Source organism: Aspergillus stella-maris (assembly GCF_047715825.1).
Source record: "Aspergillus stella-maris strain CBS 113639 unplaced genomic scaffold BDV14scaffold_66, whole genome shotgun sequence".
In the NCBI taxonomy this organism is placed as follows: domain Eukaryota; kingdom Fungi; phylum Ascomycota; class Eurotiomycetes; order Eurotiales; family Aspergillaceae; genus Aspergillus; species Aspergillus stella-maris.
In genome coordinates, this window is record NW_027396860.1 from 173,453 (window position 1) to 190,412 (window position 16,960).

The following is a 16,960-nucleotide window of genomic DNA, read 5'->3' on the forward strand; positions in this document are numbered from 1 at the left end:
CTTGTGTAGACAAGGAAGACTCGCTCTAGCAATTGTATGCATTTGTGAAAAGGGTTTATATCTTCACCCTGATTTATCTACCACTATTTATAATCCAAGAAACGAATATATGTCCAATTTCTTCAAAGTATAGTAGCATTGTTCTATTCCTCAGATCTTGTAATCAGAGCAGAACAGGAAAAGCTAAAGCTACACGAACTCCTCCGTGATAGGAAAATAAGACCGAACGATCGCAAAGCCACTATTCGTCTGTGCATCGTCGTCAAGCCGCAGCACCATCTGCTGCGCATTACTCTAGGGCCCATTTGCCGCAACAACACAGGCCGCCTCAATGCGCTCCCCAGTGTCAAGCACAACACCCGCCCCATTCTCATCCTCAAAGTACTCCTCCACGCCGGCCCCAAAGCACATCACCACCCCCAGCCGCGCCGCGTACCGCTGCAGCACATCCCAAATTTTCCTGCGCTGGCCCGCAAACTGTAGTCGGCGGTGCGACTCGTCGTGGTACCAGGGGTCCAGGTGCAGGAGCTCGCCAGTGGCCTTGAGCATCTGCATGTGCTTGGCCTCTGTGATGCAGATTGCGAGCAGCTTGTCGGCGACCTTGCCGTCGTCCCAGGAGGCGATTATGCGGCCTGCGTTGGCGTAGAAGTCGATGATGTCGCCGTAGGCGCTGGAGTTGTGGTACTTTTCGATTAGTGTCACAGCACAGTGCCGGCGCCGACGACGATTACTCGGGTTGGTGGTGTTGCCATTCGTTTTGTTTTTCAAGGTAAGAAAATGTTACAGAAATGATGGCTGGGCGCTGGGTGAGACGTAGGGTTCAGCGAGAAAGAGCGAGAATATAGGATCGGATCAGATCTATGGCTTATCCTCTGTAGTCCAGTAAATTAATTCGACTGTTAGTTTTTACATTTGTAATGAAGCATTTGTAATGAAGCCCACCTCGACACGATGTATCTTTGCAGCTCCCAGGGTCAAGACAGCAAATGGTTGGGTGGTTGGTGGAGAGACCAATGATATATTTATCCACAGAATGTGTACATGGAGAAACACCTCTAGCAGGTGGATACGGGACCCTGGATTATAACAACTAGGGCAAGGTAGGCTTTGAGATCAATCTGATCTGGCTTGAGGACTGACAAATACACCACAGAGCGCATATACCTACCTACTGTAGCTTTGGAAAGACTCCTTCAACAAACAACCAGTACCTACCATCTGTTCATTGTGGACAATGACCAGAATCATAACAGTGTTTGGGGCAACTGGCCTTCAGGGCGGATCGGTGAGAATAAAATTTCTATGGTCCTCTCCATCAAGCGCTACAGAAAAGAATTGAAACAGAAGGAATATGACAAAATACATAAAAAATATACTAACCCGCCGTTTCTACCCAGGTCACCCGCCATCTTTCCACCCTAAACAAATACACCATCCGCGCCATAACCCGCAACGCCTCCAGCACCTCCGCAAAGACCCTCGCCGCCCTACCAAACGTAACAATCATCGAAGCCGACCTCACCTAGATAACAAGAGCGCGATCGCGCAGTACCTGCGCTACCGCAGGGTGCCGCACGTGAATCTCAATGTCGGTTTCTACCTCGACAACTGGGTCGTCACGTACGGGAATGGGATGGTGCACGGGGCGCTGGCGAAGAGTGAGGATGGGAGCGGCGCGCTGGAGCTGACGCAGCCGCTGCTTACGTCGGGGGCCAGACAGGGGATGATCTGGGTGGAGAGGGACCTGGGGCCTGTTGTAGCGGCGGTTTTGGCGTGCTGGTGGGATGGGAATGGGGAAGAAGGGAGGGGGTCCAACTCCAACTCCAACTCCAATCTGCAGGGGAAAACTGTCTGGGCGGCGTTTGATCACCATTGCATGGCGGATGTAGTGGCGGGGATTCAGAAGCAGACGGGGAGGCAGGTTCGACTGAAGACGCCGGCGTCGACGGGGATTCCGGACTTGGATGAGCTTTACGGGTATGAGAATGAATTCGGGGTTCTGACGGATATTCCCCTGCCGGATCCGTTGACTGTCGGCTTGGGTGTGCAGTTTAACACCCTCTCGGACTGGGTGAGAGATGTTGTTGTGCCGGCAGTCGAGAAGATGTAGTCTAAGGGTCTATTTCCTCTGCTCACGGGCTTCAGAAAAATGAATCATGAATGACAGAGCCTCCAACAAGAGCTATGCAAAGTAGTCTCCAACTTTTACTATCACGGATTAACTTGTGATTTGTCAATATATCACTAGTATTACCACGAAGAATATGCCATTGGCTGGGCGATTGCATAATGGACTATGGCGCGAAGAGATTAAATTACAAATAGTAAGAAATCAAATATCTGTTCATGCACAAGACAAGTTGAGAAGATGTTGGTTGCTTGATAAGTGCAAAAGTGTAACGGAGACATCCTTTTCATATATTTGCCAGAGCTATTGTAGATAGCAATGATTATACCTGGTGAATTTCACTATATGAGTCTTCCAACACTCCACCATAATAATGGTTACGTTATATAAAACATGCATATTGTAGGAGCTGGGTATTGTAGAGTCGGTCAGTTCGGCATCGTTGTCGGGCTAATGGTACAGAATATTGAGGGATCTAATACAGCATGCGAAGAATATCCAAACTATTTTGTTGAATGCATTCGTAAAAACTAGGTATCAGCTACATACAGCCTATTTTATAATCCTCATCCTAAGTCATGTACATTCCTTTCATCGTGTCATAACGGCCTGACTGTCCATCCTACCTCCTCAGATGCCCACGGCCTTATCATCCAAGTGCCATAGACCGACGAGGCCATTTGCACGGCATGACACCTGAATAATTCACTCGGTGTTTGGACGGACTCGACTTGCCATGCAACGGCACCCCGTATAAAGTGCAGGTATAAGCCGTTCAAGGAATGTCGAAAACGGGCTTGAGCTTCTTGATGAGAGCCCATTCCTCCATGGAGACGTCGGAGCGGTAGAATTCCTTGAGGGTGTCGATACTGGCACGCGAGATCTCAGAGTACAGGGTGTCCGACTCTTCGAGTTGACGGCCGTACATGGGCTGGTTGGCGCCTTCGATCTTGACGGCGACGGAGGGCTGACCGCGCTTGACGACGTTGACGGGCTTGTGGTCACGTTCGATACCGACACTGGATGGATGTTAGCGTTGCGCGTGGTGATGAAAAGGGTTGGTACTTACACTCTTCCGAGCTTGACGATCTCCTTGGCGCCTGTTGTGGCGTTCGTCTTGATGGCGGAGATAGGGGTGTGCAGGCGGAGACTGCCTTCAATGACATCAATGCCGATGACGATGGGGTCCTTCTTGTTGAAGACAGCGACAGTCTTGAGGACACAGGGGAAGACGGCAAGGAGCTTAGCCTCTTCCTTCTTGCGCTCCGTGAGCTCGGCCATGTGCTTGGTGAAGTCATCGAACAAATGGTAGATAATGTCGGCAGTGAAAACCTTGACACCGACATCGTCAGCGTAGGCTTGCGCTTCCTTGTCAACCTTGACATCGAAGCAAAGCATGACAGCGTACTCCTTGGCCTTCTCCAGCATGGTACCGCACATCATGACATCGCGCTTGTAGACAGGACCAATGGAGATGTTGGCAACAGGAATCTTGGAGACACGCAAGAACTCGAGCAGAGCTTCCAGGGAACCAAGAGTGGAGGCCTGGACACTGACACCACGCTGGTCCTTGGAGACCTTGCTGAGCAGGTTCTCAAGATCAGACATGACTTCTTCCTCAATGTCCTCCTCATCGTCATCAGGTCCGACAACCATAAGACGGGAACCAGCAATGGCGTGTTCCAGGTCGTTGGCGGCAATCTTGACACCAAGAGCGGCCTTGACCTCCTTGTTGTGGACGTACTGTGACTTCAAGCGGAGTTCCTTCAAAGGAGCAGGTGTGAGCAGCGCACGAATATTGGTTGCTATAGGTCCGTTCAAACCACACAACACTACTCGGTCACCTTCCCGGAGGATACCGTTGGAGAGAACAACGTCAATGGTGGTACCGAGACCTTCAATAATCTTCACTTCAAGAACAGTACACTCAACCTCAGACAGGTACATCAAAGAGTTGGTCATACGCTCCTGGGTCAAGCTTGTCAACAGCTTCAGCATGTCGGGAACACCTTCACCAGTGTGAGCGGAGGTGGGAACAAGAGAAACGTTGCGGGCCATGGACTTGTTCTCGTAGAAGAGCTCGGAGTTGAAACCTTGCTCGGCGAAGAGCAGCTTGGTGCGCTCGAGACGAGTACGGAATTCGTTCTGAACACCCTTGCTCTGCAGGGCCAAAGACTCCTGGAATCCGTTGTTGGCAATCATCTTCCAGCCGTAAAGACGATCAATCTTGTTCAGAGCGACGATGAAGGGAGTACGGCGGTCACGGAGAAGTCTCATAGACTCCAGAGTCTGGGGCTCGAGACCGTGCATGATATCGACAACAAGAATGGCAATGTTACAAAGAGACGAACCTCTTGATCGCAGGTTGGAGAAGGACTCGTGACCAGGCGTGTCAATAACAAGCAGACCAGGAATCTTGAATTCGAAGGCGCCGTCCTTGTTGACGACAGCAGTCTTTTGGCGCAGAGCATCCACAGGGAAGTATGTGGCACCGATTTGCTGGGTGATACCACCAGCTTCGCCTTCCTGCACGTTTGTCTGTCGGATCTTATCCAACAGCTTGGTCTTACCAGTATCGACGTGACCAAGAATACAGCAAATAGGAGAACGCAGGTTGTCCTTGGAACGAGCTGCTAAAGCTTCTTCGTGTTGCTTCTTCCTGCGCTCGGCAGCCTCGGCCTTTCTTTGAGCGATGGCTTTTTGGGCCGCGCTCTGCTCTTCCTCGGAGTCAGAGTCGTCATCAGAGTCCTCATCTGAAGACTCCTCATCTTCATCGTCTTTTTGAGCGGACTTGGCTGCCGGTCGCTCTGGTAGCGTCTTCTGTTCGCCGTTTGTGGCGCCAGGCTTCTCTTCCTCCTCATCACTGGAGGCATCCCAAGAGTCCTTAACATCATCGGCCTCGGCAGCCTTCTCCCAGTCATCAAGTTCGCTCTCCTCGCCAGCGGCCTTAGCAGCAGCAGCGGCTTCAGCTTCCTCCTTAGCCTTCTTCTCCTCCTCTTCCTTTCTTCGTCGCTCATCCTCGGCCTCACGCTGAGCCTTGGCCCGGGCAGCGGCAGCTTCTAGATCTTCCTCCTGCTTCTTAGGACCCTTCTTCCTGTTCCTGTTTTCGTATACGGGCCTCTTCTTCTCACCGCCCTCTTCTAGACCAGCAACGGTACCAACACCTGCAGCAAGCATTTGCTGCATACGGCGTTCATTGCGTTCCTTGGCTTCCTTCTGGGCCTTGGTAAGGAGCTTCCCTTCCTTTCTCAGCTGCTCCTTCTTCTCCTTCTCCTTCTCCTTCTTCCGCTGGCGAGCTTCTTCCTTCTTTTTGGCCTCTTCTTCGTCAAGGGCGGCTTGCGCATCACGAGCAGCCTTCTCCTCCGCTAAGCGACGTTCTTCAGCCTCACGCTCTTGTCTGAGAGCTTCCTGCTGTTTCTGAATAGCAGCCAAGTGAGCTGGGACCTTCTTCTTCTTGCCACCGGTAGCAGGCTCGGGAGCGGCAGCGGCGGGAGCAGCGGCGGGCTCCTCCTTCTTCGGTTCGTTCTTCGGTTGTTGGGCTTGCTTGGGTTCGGCGGGCTTCTTCTTCGCAGCCTAAATGACAAGATATCAGTGACTGGGGATAGGAAAGGGAACAAGGAAAGCATACCTGCTCCTTCTTTCGCTGCTTCTCCCTCTCCTTCTTCTCCCGTTCCTTCTCCTTCTTTGTCTTCACGCGACGGCCCGAGTCTTCAGTCTCAGGCTCCACCGGCGTAGGAACCTCCTTGATAGGCTTGGTCTTCTTCCCCGCAAAAACATCATCCTCATCGAATGTGCCCTCCTCAGGCTGCTTGCTAGCGAAGTCGGCGTCACCGTTCGCGTCGGCATCAGGGTCCTCGCCCTCGACAAAGTCATTCATCGGCTTGCCCTTCTTAGCCTTCTTGTTCTTGTTCTTCCTCAAAGCAGCAAGCAGACCACCGCTAGCAGCGGCACCCTCGCCCGCATCGGCGCCATCATCAGCAGGAGCATCCTCAGCTGGGCTGTCACCGCCCGCAGGAGGGATGCTCTCTCCAAGCTCTGCTTCCCAGTCCTCCTCCTGCTTTCTGCCTCCCTTCTTCTTTGGCGCCATATTGAACGGGTATTCTTCGTTGAAATTGGCGGTCTTCGAGTATTGTGGAAGGACTTGATCTAGAAGACAAGAATTAAAGGTCAATAAGAGCTCTTTCGCGCAGTAGAATTTTTGGTGGCGTATTGTGCGGGTACGAACAATATCAAGTTCCTCGGCCAGCGATCGGGCGGAGTCGTGGCAAAACAACTGGCAGAAGAAGCAAGTGCCAGTGAACCCTCAACAGTGAAGTTGAAGTCGAGTAAATGGACGAGGGATCAGTTAAAAAGTCCCTTGTCTTCTGAATTCCCCTTGGATGAGGTGGGGTCCGATAAGAATGTCGGGTGGGAGAGAGGGAAGAGAGAGAATTTTGGATTTGGTGGGGAGTTTCGAGGACATTCCGATTTGTTAAGCCGCACAAGGCACTCACGCCTGCGGTATGCTGTCATAGTCTACTCTGCACAACCACAACCGGGCTTTTTTACTCTTATGATTTATACCTTCGACATGAGATTGTCTAGGAACGTGCAAATTATCGTATTTTTGAGGCTTAAGAACACTGCGATTAAACAAAACTTTATATATACAAGACGCCATTGAACATTCACAGATCAACATGGAAGATTCTCTTCAACCACCTCATAGTAGCTTCAGCTGGATTGGATGACTCCCCGAGGACATCTCTCGTCAACTCGGCAAATAGTTTGAAAACATCTGTTGACTCATTTTGACCTTCTCTCAGCATCCCCGTCAAATAGTCAGTATCGCGCGCCACGAGTCGATGCAGGATATCGCCGTCAATATGCATGTGCGAAGGCTGTAATTCAAGAGGCTCCTGTCCCACTGGATGGCGCTGGCGCTTTCGCTTAGGTGTGAATGGGCATATTATGGGATCCCTGATACAGAGGTCCTGTAGCAGGCGTAGAAGCCGCCACTCGTTCTCCTCTAGCGTCAAGAAGCGGTAGACCGTGCCGTTGATAGCGGTGCCGTAGAATGCATTGGAGCGAGGCGAGAGAGGAGACGGTTCGGAGCTCGAGGTGAGTTTCATCACGGATGAAGGGAGATGTGCCTCGCATAGCGCAACGGGCAGCATTTTGTCTGTTTCTGTCACTCCGTTCTCTGTGAAGAGGCTTACTCGTCCTCCTCTGCTAGAGGCCAATGTGAGTTTGTGTTGCCCTCCAATGTGCATATGAGATAGACCGTCGTGCTTTTGACGATCGTATGCATGGAGCGCCAGCTTATCTTCTGTTGCCTTGAGTACCAGAAGAGACTCTCTAGCCGTTGATATGTAGACATATGGCTCATGAGAAGACATCGATATAGCTGGAGACAGGACCGAAAAACGTGCAGAGCGCGTCTTCCGTGGCTGTGCGAATTTGGGTTCCAAGGCAACGATTTCGTGGCCTGTGGACACCATCAAGGTGAAGATGCCATACGGGACGATGGAATAGACTGGGGCCTCAAATTTGTGAATGTACTTGACAGAACACTCAACCTGAGATCCAGTGGACGAGCCGCGAGAAGTCTGGAGGAAGATAACGCGGCCGCGATCCTGCTGGTTGCGACGCGCAGTTCCAATGACAATGAAGTGATATTCTTCGTCGCCCTTCCTAGGGGTCCATTCCAAGATGCAGCTAATCTTCTCGCCAGCTGCACCTTGGGGTCTCCAGGGTTTGCCCTGGTTGTCCGGAAGCTCCTGTGAATCTGGATCTAGGAAATCAATGTATGGTCTGGTATAACGTTTGACTGGATCCGATTCAGTGTCGAATGCGGTTTGACTGTAAGCGACCACTAGGCTCTTCAAATATTGCGAGTAGGCGAGCTTGTGTGCACTACCGGGCAGGTTGAGCTTCCGAGGGATAGTCTTGACAGTCTGGCTCAGGTTGCAATTCATCAGCTGTCCATCCGCGACGCAGAATAGATTTCCGAAAAGGCATTTAACAGCTGAATCCTCGGGCTCGAGCAGAGCGAAGCTATGTATGACCCTCGGGTGATAGGCAGGCTATAAGCGTTAGATTTTGCTGGCTAAAAGGTCAATGCAATGCATTACGAGACTCACATTGTTCTGGTCTGTCACCCATATCCTCTGGATAGCACAGTCAGATGCCTCATCACTCCGAAAGCAAGTTGCCTGCCAAAAGCCATTTCCGCAAGTCAATAACCCGATATTTCCGCCACCCTGCACCCTAACCGATGTATAACCCAAATGCTTGATTGCAGCTTGCCGCATGCCTAAAGTCAAATTGATGAGTCAAACCCTATATCTAGATATGAGTGAAACGCAGACATACCTAGCGGGGAGCCGGTGTTATTGACATCGATCGAAATATTAAACATTATCAAGAAGCCGCTCCTCAACCCACACAGAAGGACTACTCTTCGAAGCGGGCGATCAGCGTGTGTAATCAGGGCCAGACCGTCGATAGCTTTGGATATGTCGTCATTATTCTCAACAGCGACAGGTATATCGACAAGAGGTCTGATGTTGTCATCTATCCGATAGATGTACACTCTGCCATCGCCACTGCCGACGAAGACAAGAGTGCCAATGTCGAGCTTCTCGACGGTCATACAGACCGGCTCGTAATCAATCCTCAATGGCGGGACGAGGTCAGATAGTTGAATGTTTATTCCAGTTGTGATCTTTTGCGCATGGAGGTCCATTTGTTGATCAGTTCGGATAGCAGTGATGATAAGGGCTGTTGCGCCGTGGACGGCAGCCGCCGCTACATTTTGGCCAGGGCTCAAATCAGATCGAGATCGGGGCCGTGACGCATCCGTTGCACCCACGAGTATCGCCTTGTCGGTTACTTGGATCAAAGTACCAGGTTCCATATACCCAGCCGCTAGGGTTTGCGAGTTCAAGTCCAATCCACAATCCATCTCATCGACCGCAGATACTTCTTCGCTAATTGAGAAGTAGAGGAGTGTTGAAGACATGGGATCAGATGTCAGTGTAAAAACGCCTCCATCGATGCTGTCCGGTAGAATCCATATATCCCTGGCACCTGATAGTTCTTCTAAAGGCACCACTATTCCAGCTTGCGCTTCGACACCATGCCGTAATTCGACCACGGCGCCCTGACCGAACGAAGATGCAGTGCAGACAAATAGTCGGTCACCAACAATATCATCTATTTCAGCCGTCGCGCTCGGGGGCGGCTTCACAACGACTGAATCGGTAACAGGTGACCAATTCGTGAACTTTTGAACAAGTCGAGGTTCGTCACGGGCATTCTGCACAAATAATTTGCCGTCCCCAGTATTACCAGCGGCAAAGAGAAGATCACCGCCTTGATAACCCATGGTCAGAATATCAAAGGCAGCATCAACATCGCAGTAGAGGTATCCAAGCTGGACCTGACTTTGAACATTTCCATCGATGTCGATCCCAACGTAATCTACCCTTCCGTCTTCACGACAAAGGTATATGTCGTCGTGCTCTTGATTATATGGCACATTGCGTAGTGGTCTCGCCCAGCGTGTCCAAAGAGGCGATCTCTGCTGCTCGCCGCCTGAGACAGGCAGGGGGTACTGCATTGGTTGTCTAGGAGAGTAGAGCTTGTTTCTGTAGATAGTCATTGATGTCATGTTGACCAGCATGAAAGATGAGGCCTTCGTCAACGGAATCATCATGGTGGGCAATCTATCCTCAAGTGGCAACGACATTTTTGTCACACGTGGATGGCATTGTCTCAACGATTCATGTGCATTCCATTCGTAGCATATGGCATGTGTCGAATGATGGTGGGAGACCAAGAGAAGAAGTATGATCTTATCTTCATCCCCAGGCTCAGGATAAAGGAAATCCATGAATAGAATATCACCATCGAGTCGGAAGAAGCGTTCCTATCAGACGAAAATCAGTCAACAAATAAAAACCCCGAAGACGTTATGCTCGCACCTCAGCGACAGGTTCTAGTCCGTCTTCCGACATCTGAGATTGCACCACAGAGGGCGCCTTCAAAACAAAAACTCCAAAGTAGTCACAGGAAGCGCTGACCGCAACTGCCCTAGAACTGTAACGAGTTACCGTGCTATTCTCAGGCTGTCAAGAATCGTGAGATTTACCTTGGGTCGACGGCAATATTCCGACCAAATCGCTCAAAGGTGCTGACATCGCTGGGCAACGGGCGGTGATAGTGAATGAATCGACCAGCATTGTTTGAATAATAGAGAAACACCAGCTCCTTCGAAGCTAGGCTCAGCACCATGATGTGAGGAGGCGGATTCTTTCGCTCCTCGGAAGCGACATCTGCAGTACCAGACTCGATCCTCATCTCGGCCTCCCAGGGAAATTCTTTGCTTATGCTGATTACCTTGGCCGCCATGATATAGGCGTCGAAATCCGACTTGAATGTCACATCCTCCAGATGTGTTCCCGCAATCACCTCCTTGATCTGGAGGCTGCGCTCACCGACATAGACAACATCATTGCGAATTTGACTTCTCAGACGAGCCGGTAAGATCCATTGAACAATCGGGCTCGACACAAGTGTATGCGTAAGCAGACCCAGTTTTGGCCTACTGGTAGAGGGATCAGTGTCAATTTCCATCTCATTCTCAGACGCCATGTTTGGAGGAACACTATGCGAAGACGGATATAATCTCTGCAGACCTGGTTGTGCTGTGGCAGCTTCACTCGGAGCAACTCAATTGAGAACCGTCTGTATTGATGCAAAGAAATGATGACGAAGATAAGAAATCAGGTCAGTTTAGCCTCAGAGAGGGAGGCTCCTCCCTTCATTTCCTATATCAATATGAGAACCTGATCAGAAGTCGATTAAAAGTACAGCGAATTGAAAAGTTCTGATAGGGCAGTCAACGAACGGCGGGTGCTCGAGATCAGAACGTGATATGTCAGGTCACAGCTTGGCTCTCATCGCGCTTGGTCTGACAAATGAGCAGGTCTCATAATTGATGTATTTCGAGATTGAAGATGCCGGATTAACAGTGTTAAATAAAAAGCAATCCCATAAAGGCCGTCCGGTGGGATGTCAGGTGGGCTTGACTTGGATTGGGGGGCTCGTCAGACAAGCTCTCTTCCCAACCAAATCAATCGAGCCTGTCAATGTGAGGAGCGTAAATCTTTCGGGCCTGATCAATATTCTGGAAATGCCCACTAAGCATGATTACCAGCAGGCATAGTAAGGGTGGGTAGAGCTACCGAATTTCAAACTACCGTCTAGCGTAGCACTTTTGTGCTTCCACGGCCAGTAACAGTGATAACGGCAGTAAGCACTTCCAGGGTTTGAATGAATTTAAAGATGTATAGGACTCCGAGCAGGGTGGAGGGGTTGGTGGGCTGTAGGACATGAACACCGCCGAAGCTCATTGATGCCCGTCAATATTGATGACTAATCCCGGCCGGGAAAAAGCAACGTCGGCGAATCAGATTGCGCGATGTCTTGTAGCCTCAGGCAGCAGCCGTCTCAGTCTCCTACACAACCTCTTTCTTCTTGCTTTCCAACTTGTTCTTCCGAATCACATTTCAAGGCATTTTCGCTCATCTACGACCTGTATCTGGTATCTTAGAACTTTCTTCGTTATTGTTTCGCAGGCTGGGAGCAGGCTTCCCGATGAAAATTGCGCCAGGGTAGTTAGAACAGCCCTCCTCAATGCGACGGACAGGATAGTGTCCATCATTCTTCGCCAGCCAAGGATCTGTCTTTTCCTTCGCTGCTTGGCCTTCAAATGATTCCATGCCATTTCTTTGAGCTTGGGAGCTAAGCAGATCTATTCGATTTGTATCAGATCTCAGAAATGGCCCTTGCGTCCGAGAACCAACGGCCGGAGAACACCTCCCCAGGATTTCGTCAGGACTCTGAAAAGAGTTTGGAAGCTACAAGCACAAAATCTGCTGGAGCTTCAAACGAAGACTTGATCTCTTCCTCCCAGAAGGCCGAAGCTATTCGAAAGGCATGCGATCTGCACGATATAGATGCCCTAGTTTCGCACGCCACATCGGAAGGCGGCTTTCTTCATGATGAACTCCGGCGATCAGCTTGTATGTTGTCCCTCGATAACTGCCAGTTGCATATCAATAACATGTTTTCAGGGCCCATCTTGCTCCAGTACGACAAGAGCACCCAAAGTGAGCTCTCGCCTGAAGGAGACCTACCACCGCACCGCGATGAAGAACAGGTCCAATTAGATGTACATCGTGCATTTGTGTATTATCCCGAATGTTTGTGATTCTCGTCCTAAATTCCATCGTACCATGCTGAGTTGTCAATCTAGGCCCCGAGGACGAATTATCGTCGAAGAAAAATGAGTTGTCGCGCGTCATTAAACAAGTTTTGCGAAACTATCCTATGTTATGCTATTTCCAAGGCTATCATGACATTGTCCAAGTCCTGCTATTAGTCCTTGGTGAAACTCAAACCGCGCCAGCTGTTACCCGCCTGTCCCTGCTCCGTATCAGGGACTATATGCTGCCTTCACTTTCACCAGCAGTCAAACACCTACAAATTATTCCAGCAATTATTCAAAGGGTTGATGCAGCCCTTTACCAACGTCTTTTAGGCATTCATCCATTCTTCGCCCTCTCAGCAACTCTCACGTTGTATGCGCACGATATCCAAGAGTACAGTGACATCGCGCGGCTCTTCGACTTCTTGCTAGCTTGGGAGCCCGTTGTTTCGATATATCTCTTTGTAGCCATTGTTCTCTCACGCAGGAAAGAGCTACTCGATATTCCGGAGGATGAGCCGGAAATGTTACATTTTACTCTCTCAAAACTGCCTCAGCCACTTGACCTAGAAGGTCTCATCTCTCAGGCAATTCAGCTCTTCCATGATCATCCGCCTGAATCCCTGCAATCTAGAGTCTGGAAGAAGATTCCGTGGTGCAGCGTCTTGAAAACGAGCCGAGATATTTTCAGCAGGCAAACTACAAATCTAGCAGTGGAGCTTTTCAATAAACAAACAAAGCAGCTTCGCAGCGAGGAACGAAGAGAACAGTTTATCAGCTTTTTGTGGAGTCACAGACGAACTATCGGCTCCGTTGCTGTCACCGTTTTCATTGGAGCTGTGTCTTTCTGGATACGCAAAAGAGGGTTGGATAATACTCTCATATCCTATTTTGATCGATTTAGGCTGGCGTTCCAGGGTCGTCTGTGATCACTGCCAGCTTATGCAAAACTTGCATAAATTCGAATGTACTTGGTACTATCTAATCTAAAAGCACTTCTCGTATGATTTTCTAGATTGTCTTATCGGGAGTCATAGACTGGCTCCTACCGACAAGCATCACTTGATGCTAAAAACGAACCAGTCAAACACTACAAGCTACGAGTACTTTTGCATGATTTATAATTAAATTTACCTCATTTTGCATAGTATAGAGTCCAAAAATGGGTCTGGAATCCGCCCTACACATCCCACGTGACAGATTGACCGGGCCCCCGCTTGTTCTTATCGCTGACTTTCCCGCCCACTCCTCCATCTTCCTCCACACTCCAATTCAGGCCGACAGTTTATTCGAAACCATGTCCTGAACTCCTCCCACATGCGCCGGTCCTCAGAATAGCTGTCGTGCCTACAAATTATGAAGTCGCGAGTCAGCCGGCCCTGATCGCTTCGTCAATGCTCGGCAATGTCCTCCACAGCGCAGCCTACCTCTTCCACACCCTCCGGTAATGGTGTAACCAAGCGCAAGTCAGGTAAGCACCGATGAAATCACCGGCTAAAGATTGTTTGTCTCAAATGTTCATTCTCTAACTTTATCCGCTCCTCAGGCTCAGCAGCCTGTGTCCACTGCCATCGTCGCAAAGTGCGTTGCGACGCTCGTCTGGTGGGGATACCATGCTCCAATTGTCGCTCCGCGGGGCAGCTCGACTGTCGCATTCATGAGAAAAAGAAACGCCTGGAGGTGCGCTCTATACTAGATCCGGTTCCGATCCGTTGTCGGCCTCCTAAAAATGAACAAGCTCCCAAGTCGATATCGCCTTCCTCTCCGTCAACAGAACCGCCTAGTGCTTTCACGACCGCCTTCCGCGCTGTTCAACCGGGCCTCACAACTACAAACATTGCGAGTCGCGCCACAAGTGCCCGAAGCCCTAGTACATACGACCCCAAGACTGGGAACAACAGCATATCCGGAAATGGCACCAGATACCAGAACGCGACGCCTACCTCGAGTTCCTCGACCTACAACCGCTCCGCGGCGTCTGACCAGGTTGATGGAGAATCGCGTGCGGACATTGAGAAAAGATTGGTGAATCTGATTGATGAGGAGGCCACAGATAGCCGGGAAATTCAGAGAGGAGTGCGCGCCATCTATGTCGGACACGAGCTTTCAAATATGTCATTCCTGATTCGACAACAACGGGACACGGGAGATGATGTATATCATTTTGCGGGCAATGAAATACCTCGGCGGCAGCTACGAACAGGCCACGATCAAATTCTCATGGATGCTCTCACATTACCCGAGCCTGCTATTGCGGATGAGCTCGTGCAAGCATACTTTACCCATGTCAATCCAGGATATCCCATTGTTGAAGAGGATTTGTTCATGACTCAGTATCGCAACCGAGATTCCGCCGATGCTCCTCCCATTCTCCTCCTCCAGACCATACTACTTGTCGGAGCGCACGTTACTCGTCCCAAGGCCGAACGTGACTCTCTCAAGGACGTGTTCTTTCGCCGCGCGAAATGCTTGTTTGACAACAGACTGGAACGTAATAGAGATATTTTGGTCCAGGCCGCGCTTCTCCTGACATGGCACTCGGACGTAGCTGATGACGACGTGTCCGCCAATGCACACTATTGGATTGGGATAGCAGCTAGGATCGCGACTGGATTGGGAATGCATCGCAACCCTGTGTGTAGTAGGTTCGTGCCGCGAGATCGCCGAATGTGGAGGCGGCTCTGGTACATCCTAGTGCAGTTCGATGTGATGGTGTCTCTTTCCTATGGACGCCCACAGGCCATGTAAGCTCGATGTTCTTGCTCATCTAACTATCCTTTTGGACAATGCGCTGATTTCCTCCTGTTGCAGCAACCTTGAGGACTCTGATGTGTCCCCGCTAACACACTCCGACTTCGAAGGCTGCGGACCTCGTGTACAATCCGACTTTGTCATATATTTCTCGGAGCTATGTACGATGATTTCATACATTGTCCGGGAGCGATTCGGGCTTAGGACCAGTGCTGAGCGTCGTAAAGCTGCTTTGCCGGAAGCTGATGAAGCATTGGCAAACTGGTCCCTAAGGCTTCCAGATAAACTACGGCTGCGAGCATCGGACATGGATCCCTGGTCTGCTATGCTTCATCTCACCTACAATAATTTCCTGATCTTGCTCCATCGACCTCACCCAAGAGCCTCGGCTTACTCCGACGACTATGGGCCACACGATGCGGAAATCTGCAGTGCCGCTGCTGGTGTTATCGCTTCAATCTTTGAGGAGCTTCGTTTGCACGATCGCCTCAAATACCTTTGGTACTCCGCTGTGCATACTCTCTTCACGGCCTTGATTCAAGTGCGGGTCGAGCTTCGGTTTTCAAATCCAGTTCTCGCCATTAACGCCCTTCGCCGTTTCGACTCGGCTTCATATTCACTCCGCGAGCTAGCGCAGTTCTGGTCACATGCAAGTACCATACTGCGGCTCTTTGAGGAATCCAGGCGACTTCAAGAAGATCTTCATACCACGACCAGCAACGGTCCGCGGCGGTTCAGCAACCAGAATGCCAACGCCAACACCTCCGCTGCCTCGCATCAAAAGCCTGCCTCCAATATACCCCAAACAAACCTCAATAACACCTCCACATCCTCAAACAGTGCCCTTCCCAATGGCCAGGTGTCTTACGACGTTCCAACTCCCGATTCAACGACCCAGCCACAAACCCAAACAACACTCAGTCCTCACCATGCAAACCCTGCCGTCACACAACCATTCGACACCTGGATTCCGTCCAACATCAATAACCTCACACCCATGGATACGGTCGATAATCCTCGCGAATCGCTCGACTGGCGCCAACTCTTCTCCTTCTCAGATCTAGAAGGTCCCGTCCTCCCTTCCGCTATGGAGGGAATCACAGAGCTTGAAGATGAATGGCGGCAGATCTACTGGCAAGAGACGCCAATGTCAGACCTCTTGCAGGACGGAGGATGGATGCATGGGTAGGCCGGGACTCTTGAAAAGAGGTATCTTTTCTTTCTCTTTCTGTACATAATCTTTGTGGTTATTAAGCGTTTAATCATTTCTGTCCGTGAACCTTCATGGTTTGTCCAGTTATTATTCTCGGCGTCCTGGTTTGATGGATCTTACATGCTATATGTATCTCCACCTGATGATGACTTCTTCATGTGATATGACTACTTTGCCATCATTCGTGTGTCTCAAATGATTCAATAGTAAAGAAACGATCTAACCGAGGACACCCCAATGACTAAACTTATTGAAATAACGTAAATCCCGGTCGGTTCGTAGTTCCCGGTCGGTTCGCAGAACTCCAAAAAAAATCCATGCTTGCTCAACTTTAAAGTACTGTACAACAACCAAAAGTGATTTAAATTAGAGGAACTAAAAACCAAAACGAGTAGGACAGCTGGTTCTTTTATGTCCCTGAATATTACATTCTGAACATCTTGGTGGAGCACGTTTAGGTACACCTAAAGTTTGAGGAGCACCTTCGCTGGTACCCCCCCCTCTTGCTTCTATCTCCTCATTTCTGGACGAAATTAGGTCCCTGGCTTCCTGAAATGAAAGACCTTCTGTAGAACTTATCTGGCGTTTAGAACGACTCTTTTTCTGCCTGTCA

At 50.1% G+C, this 16,960-nt stretch overlaps 5 protein-coding genes across 5 annotated transcripts; 3 read left to right on the forward strand and 2 right to left on the reverse strand.

The window, feature by feature from the left end:
* Positions 1 to 1,234: 1,234 nt before the first annotated feature.
* On the forward strand, positions 1,235 to 2,110 carry BDV14DRAFT_203916 (uncharacterized protein; the record flags this gene model as incomplete). The annotated part of the gene is made up of 3 exons (XM_073774400.1): positions 1,235 to 1,285; positions 1,398 to 1,496; positions 1,550 to 2,110. 3 exons carry the CDS (start codon positions 1,235 to 1,237, stop codon positions 2,108 to 2,110), a joined length of 711 nt encoding a protein of 236 aa, XP_073624313.1.
* A 300-nt stretch (positions 2,111 to 2,410) lies between these two features.
* On the reverse strand, positions 2,411 to 6,560 carry BDV14DRAFT_180804 (putative mitochondrial translation initiation factor IF-2). Its single transcript, XM_073769961.1, has 4 exons — positions 6,354 to 6,560; positions 5,757 to 6,274; positions 3,198 to 5,701; positions 2,411 to 3,147 (listed from the first exon to the last, which is right to left on the reverse strand). Exons 2-4 carry the CDS (start codon positions 6,213 to 6,215, stop codon positions 2,904 to 2,906), a joined length of 3,207 nt encoding a protein of 1,068 aa, XP_073624314.1. The 5' UTR covers positions 6,216 to 6,274; positions 6,354 to 6,560; the 3' UTR covers positions 2,411 to 2,903.
* A 170-nt stretch (positions 6,561 to 6,730) lies between these two features.
* On the reverse strand, positions 6,731 to 11,490 carry thtA. The gene is made up of 5 exons (XM_073769962.1): positions 10,263 to 11,490; positions 10,096 to 10,210; positions 8,483 to 10,040; positions 8,251 to 8,423; positions 6,731 to 8,193 (listed from the first exon to the last, which is right to left on the reverse strand). Exons 1-5 carry the CDS (start codon positions 10,763 to 10,765, stop codon positions 6,796 to 6,798), a joined length of 3,747 nt encoding a protein of 1,248 aa, XP_073624315.1. The 5' UTR covers positions 10,766 to 11,490; the 3' UTR covers positions 6,731 to 6,795.
* Positions 11,491 to 11,650: 160 nt separating this feature from the next.
* Positions 11,651 to 13,484, forward strand: BDV14DRAFT_180810 (TBC domain-containing protein). The gene is made up of 3 exons (XM_073769963.1): positions 11,651 to 12,198; positions 12,250 to 12,378; positions 12,432 to 13,484. Exons 1-3 carry the CDS (start codon positions 11,955 to 11,957, stop codon positions 13,310 to 13,312), a joined length of 1,254 nt encoding a protein of 417 aa, XP_073624316.1. The 5' UTR covers positions 11,651 to 11,954; the 3' UTR covers positions 13,313 to 13,484.
* Positions 13,485 to 13,656: 172 nt separating this feature from the next.
* On the forward strand, positions 13,657 to 16,671 carry BDV14DRAFT_180812 (Acetamidase regulatory protein). The gene is made up of 3 exons (XM_073769964.1): positions 13,657 to 13,854; positions 13,930 to 15,127; positions 15,195 to 16,671. The coding sequence occupies exons 1-3, from the start codon at positions 13,788 to 13,790 to the stop codon at positions 16,321 to 16,323; spliced, it is 2,394 nt and encodes a 797-aa protein (XP_073624317.1). The 5' UTR covers positions 13,657 to 13,787; the 3' UTR covers positions 16,324 to 16,671.
* The last annotated feature ends 289 nt before the right edge of the window (positions 16,672 to 16,960 follow it).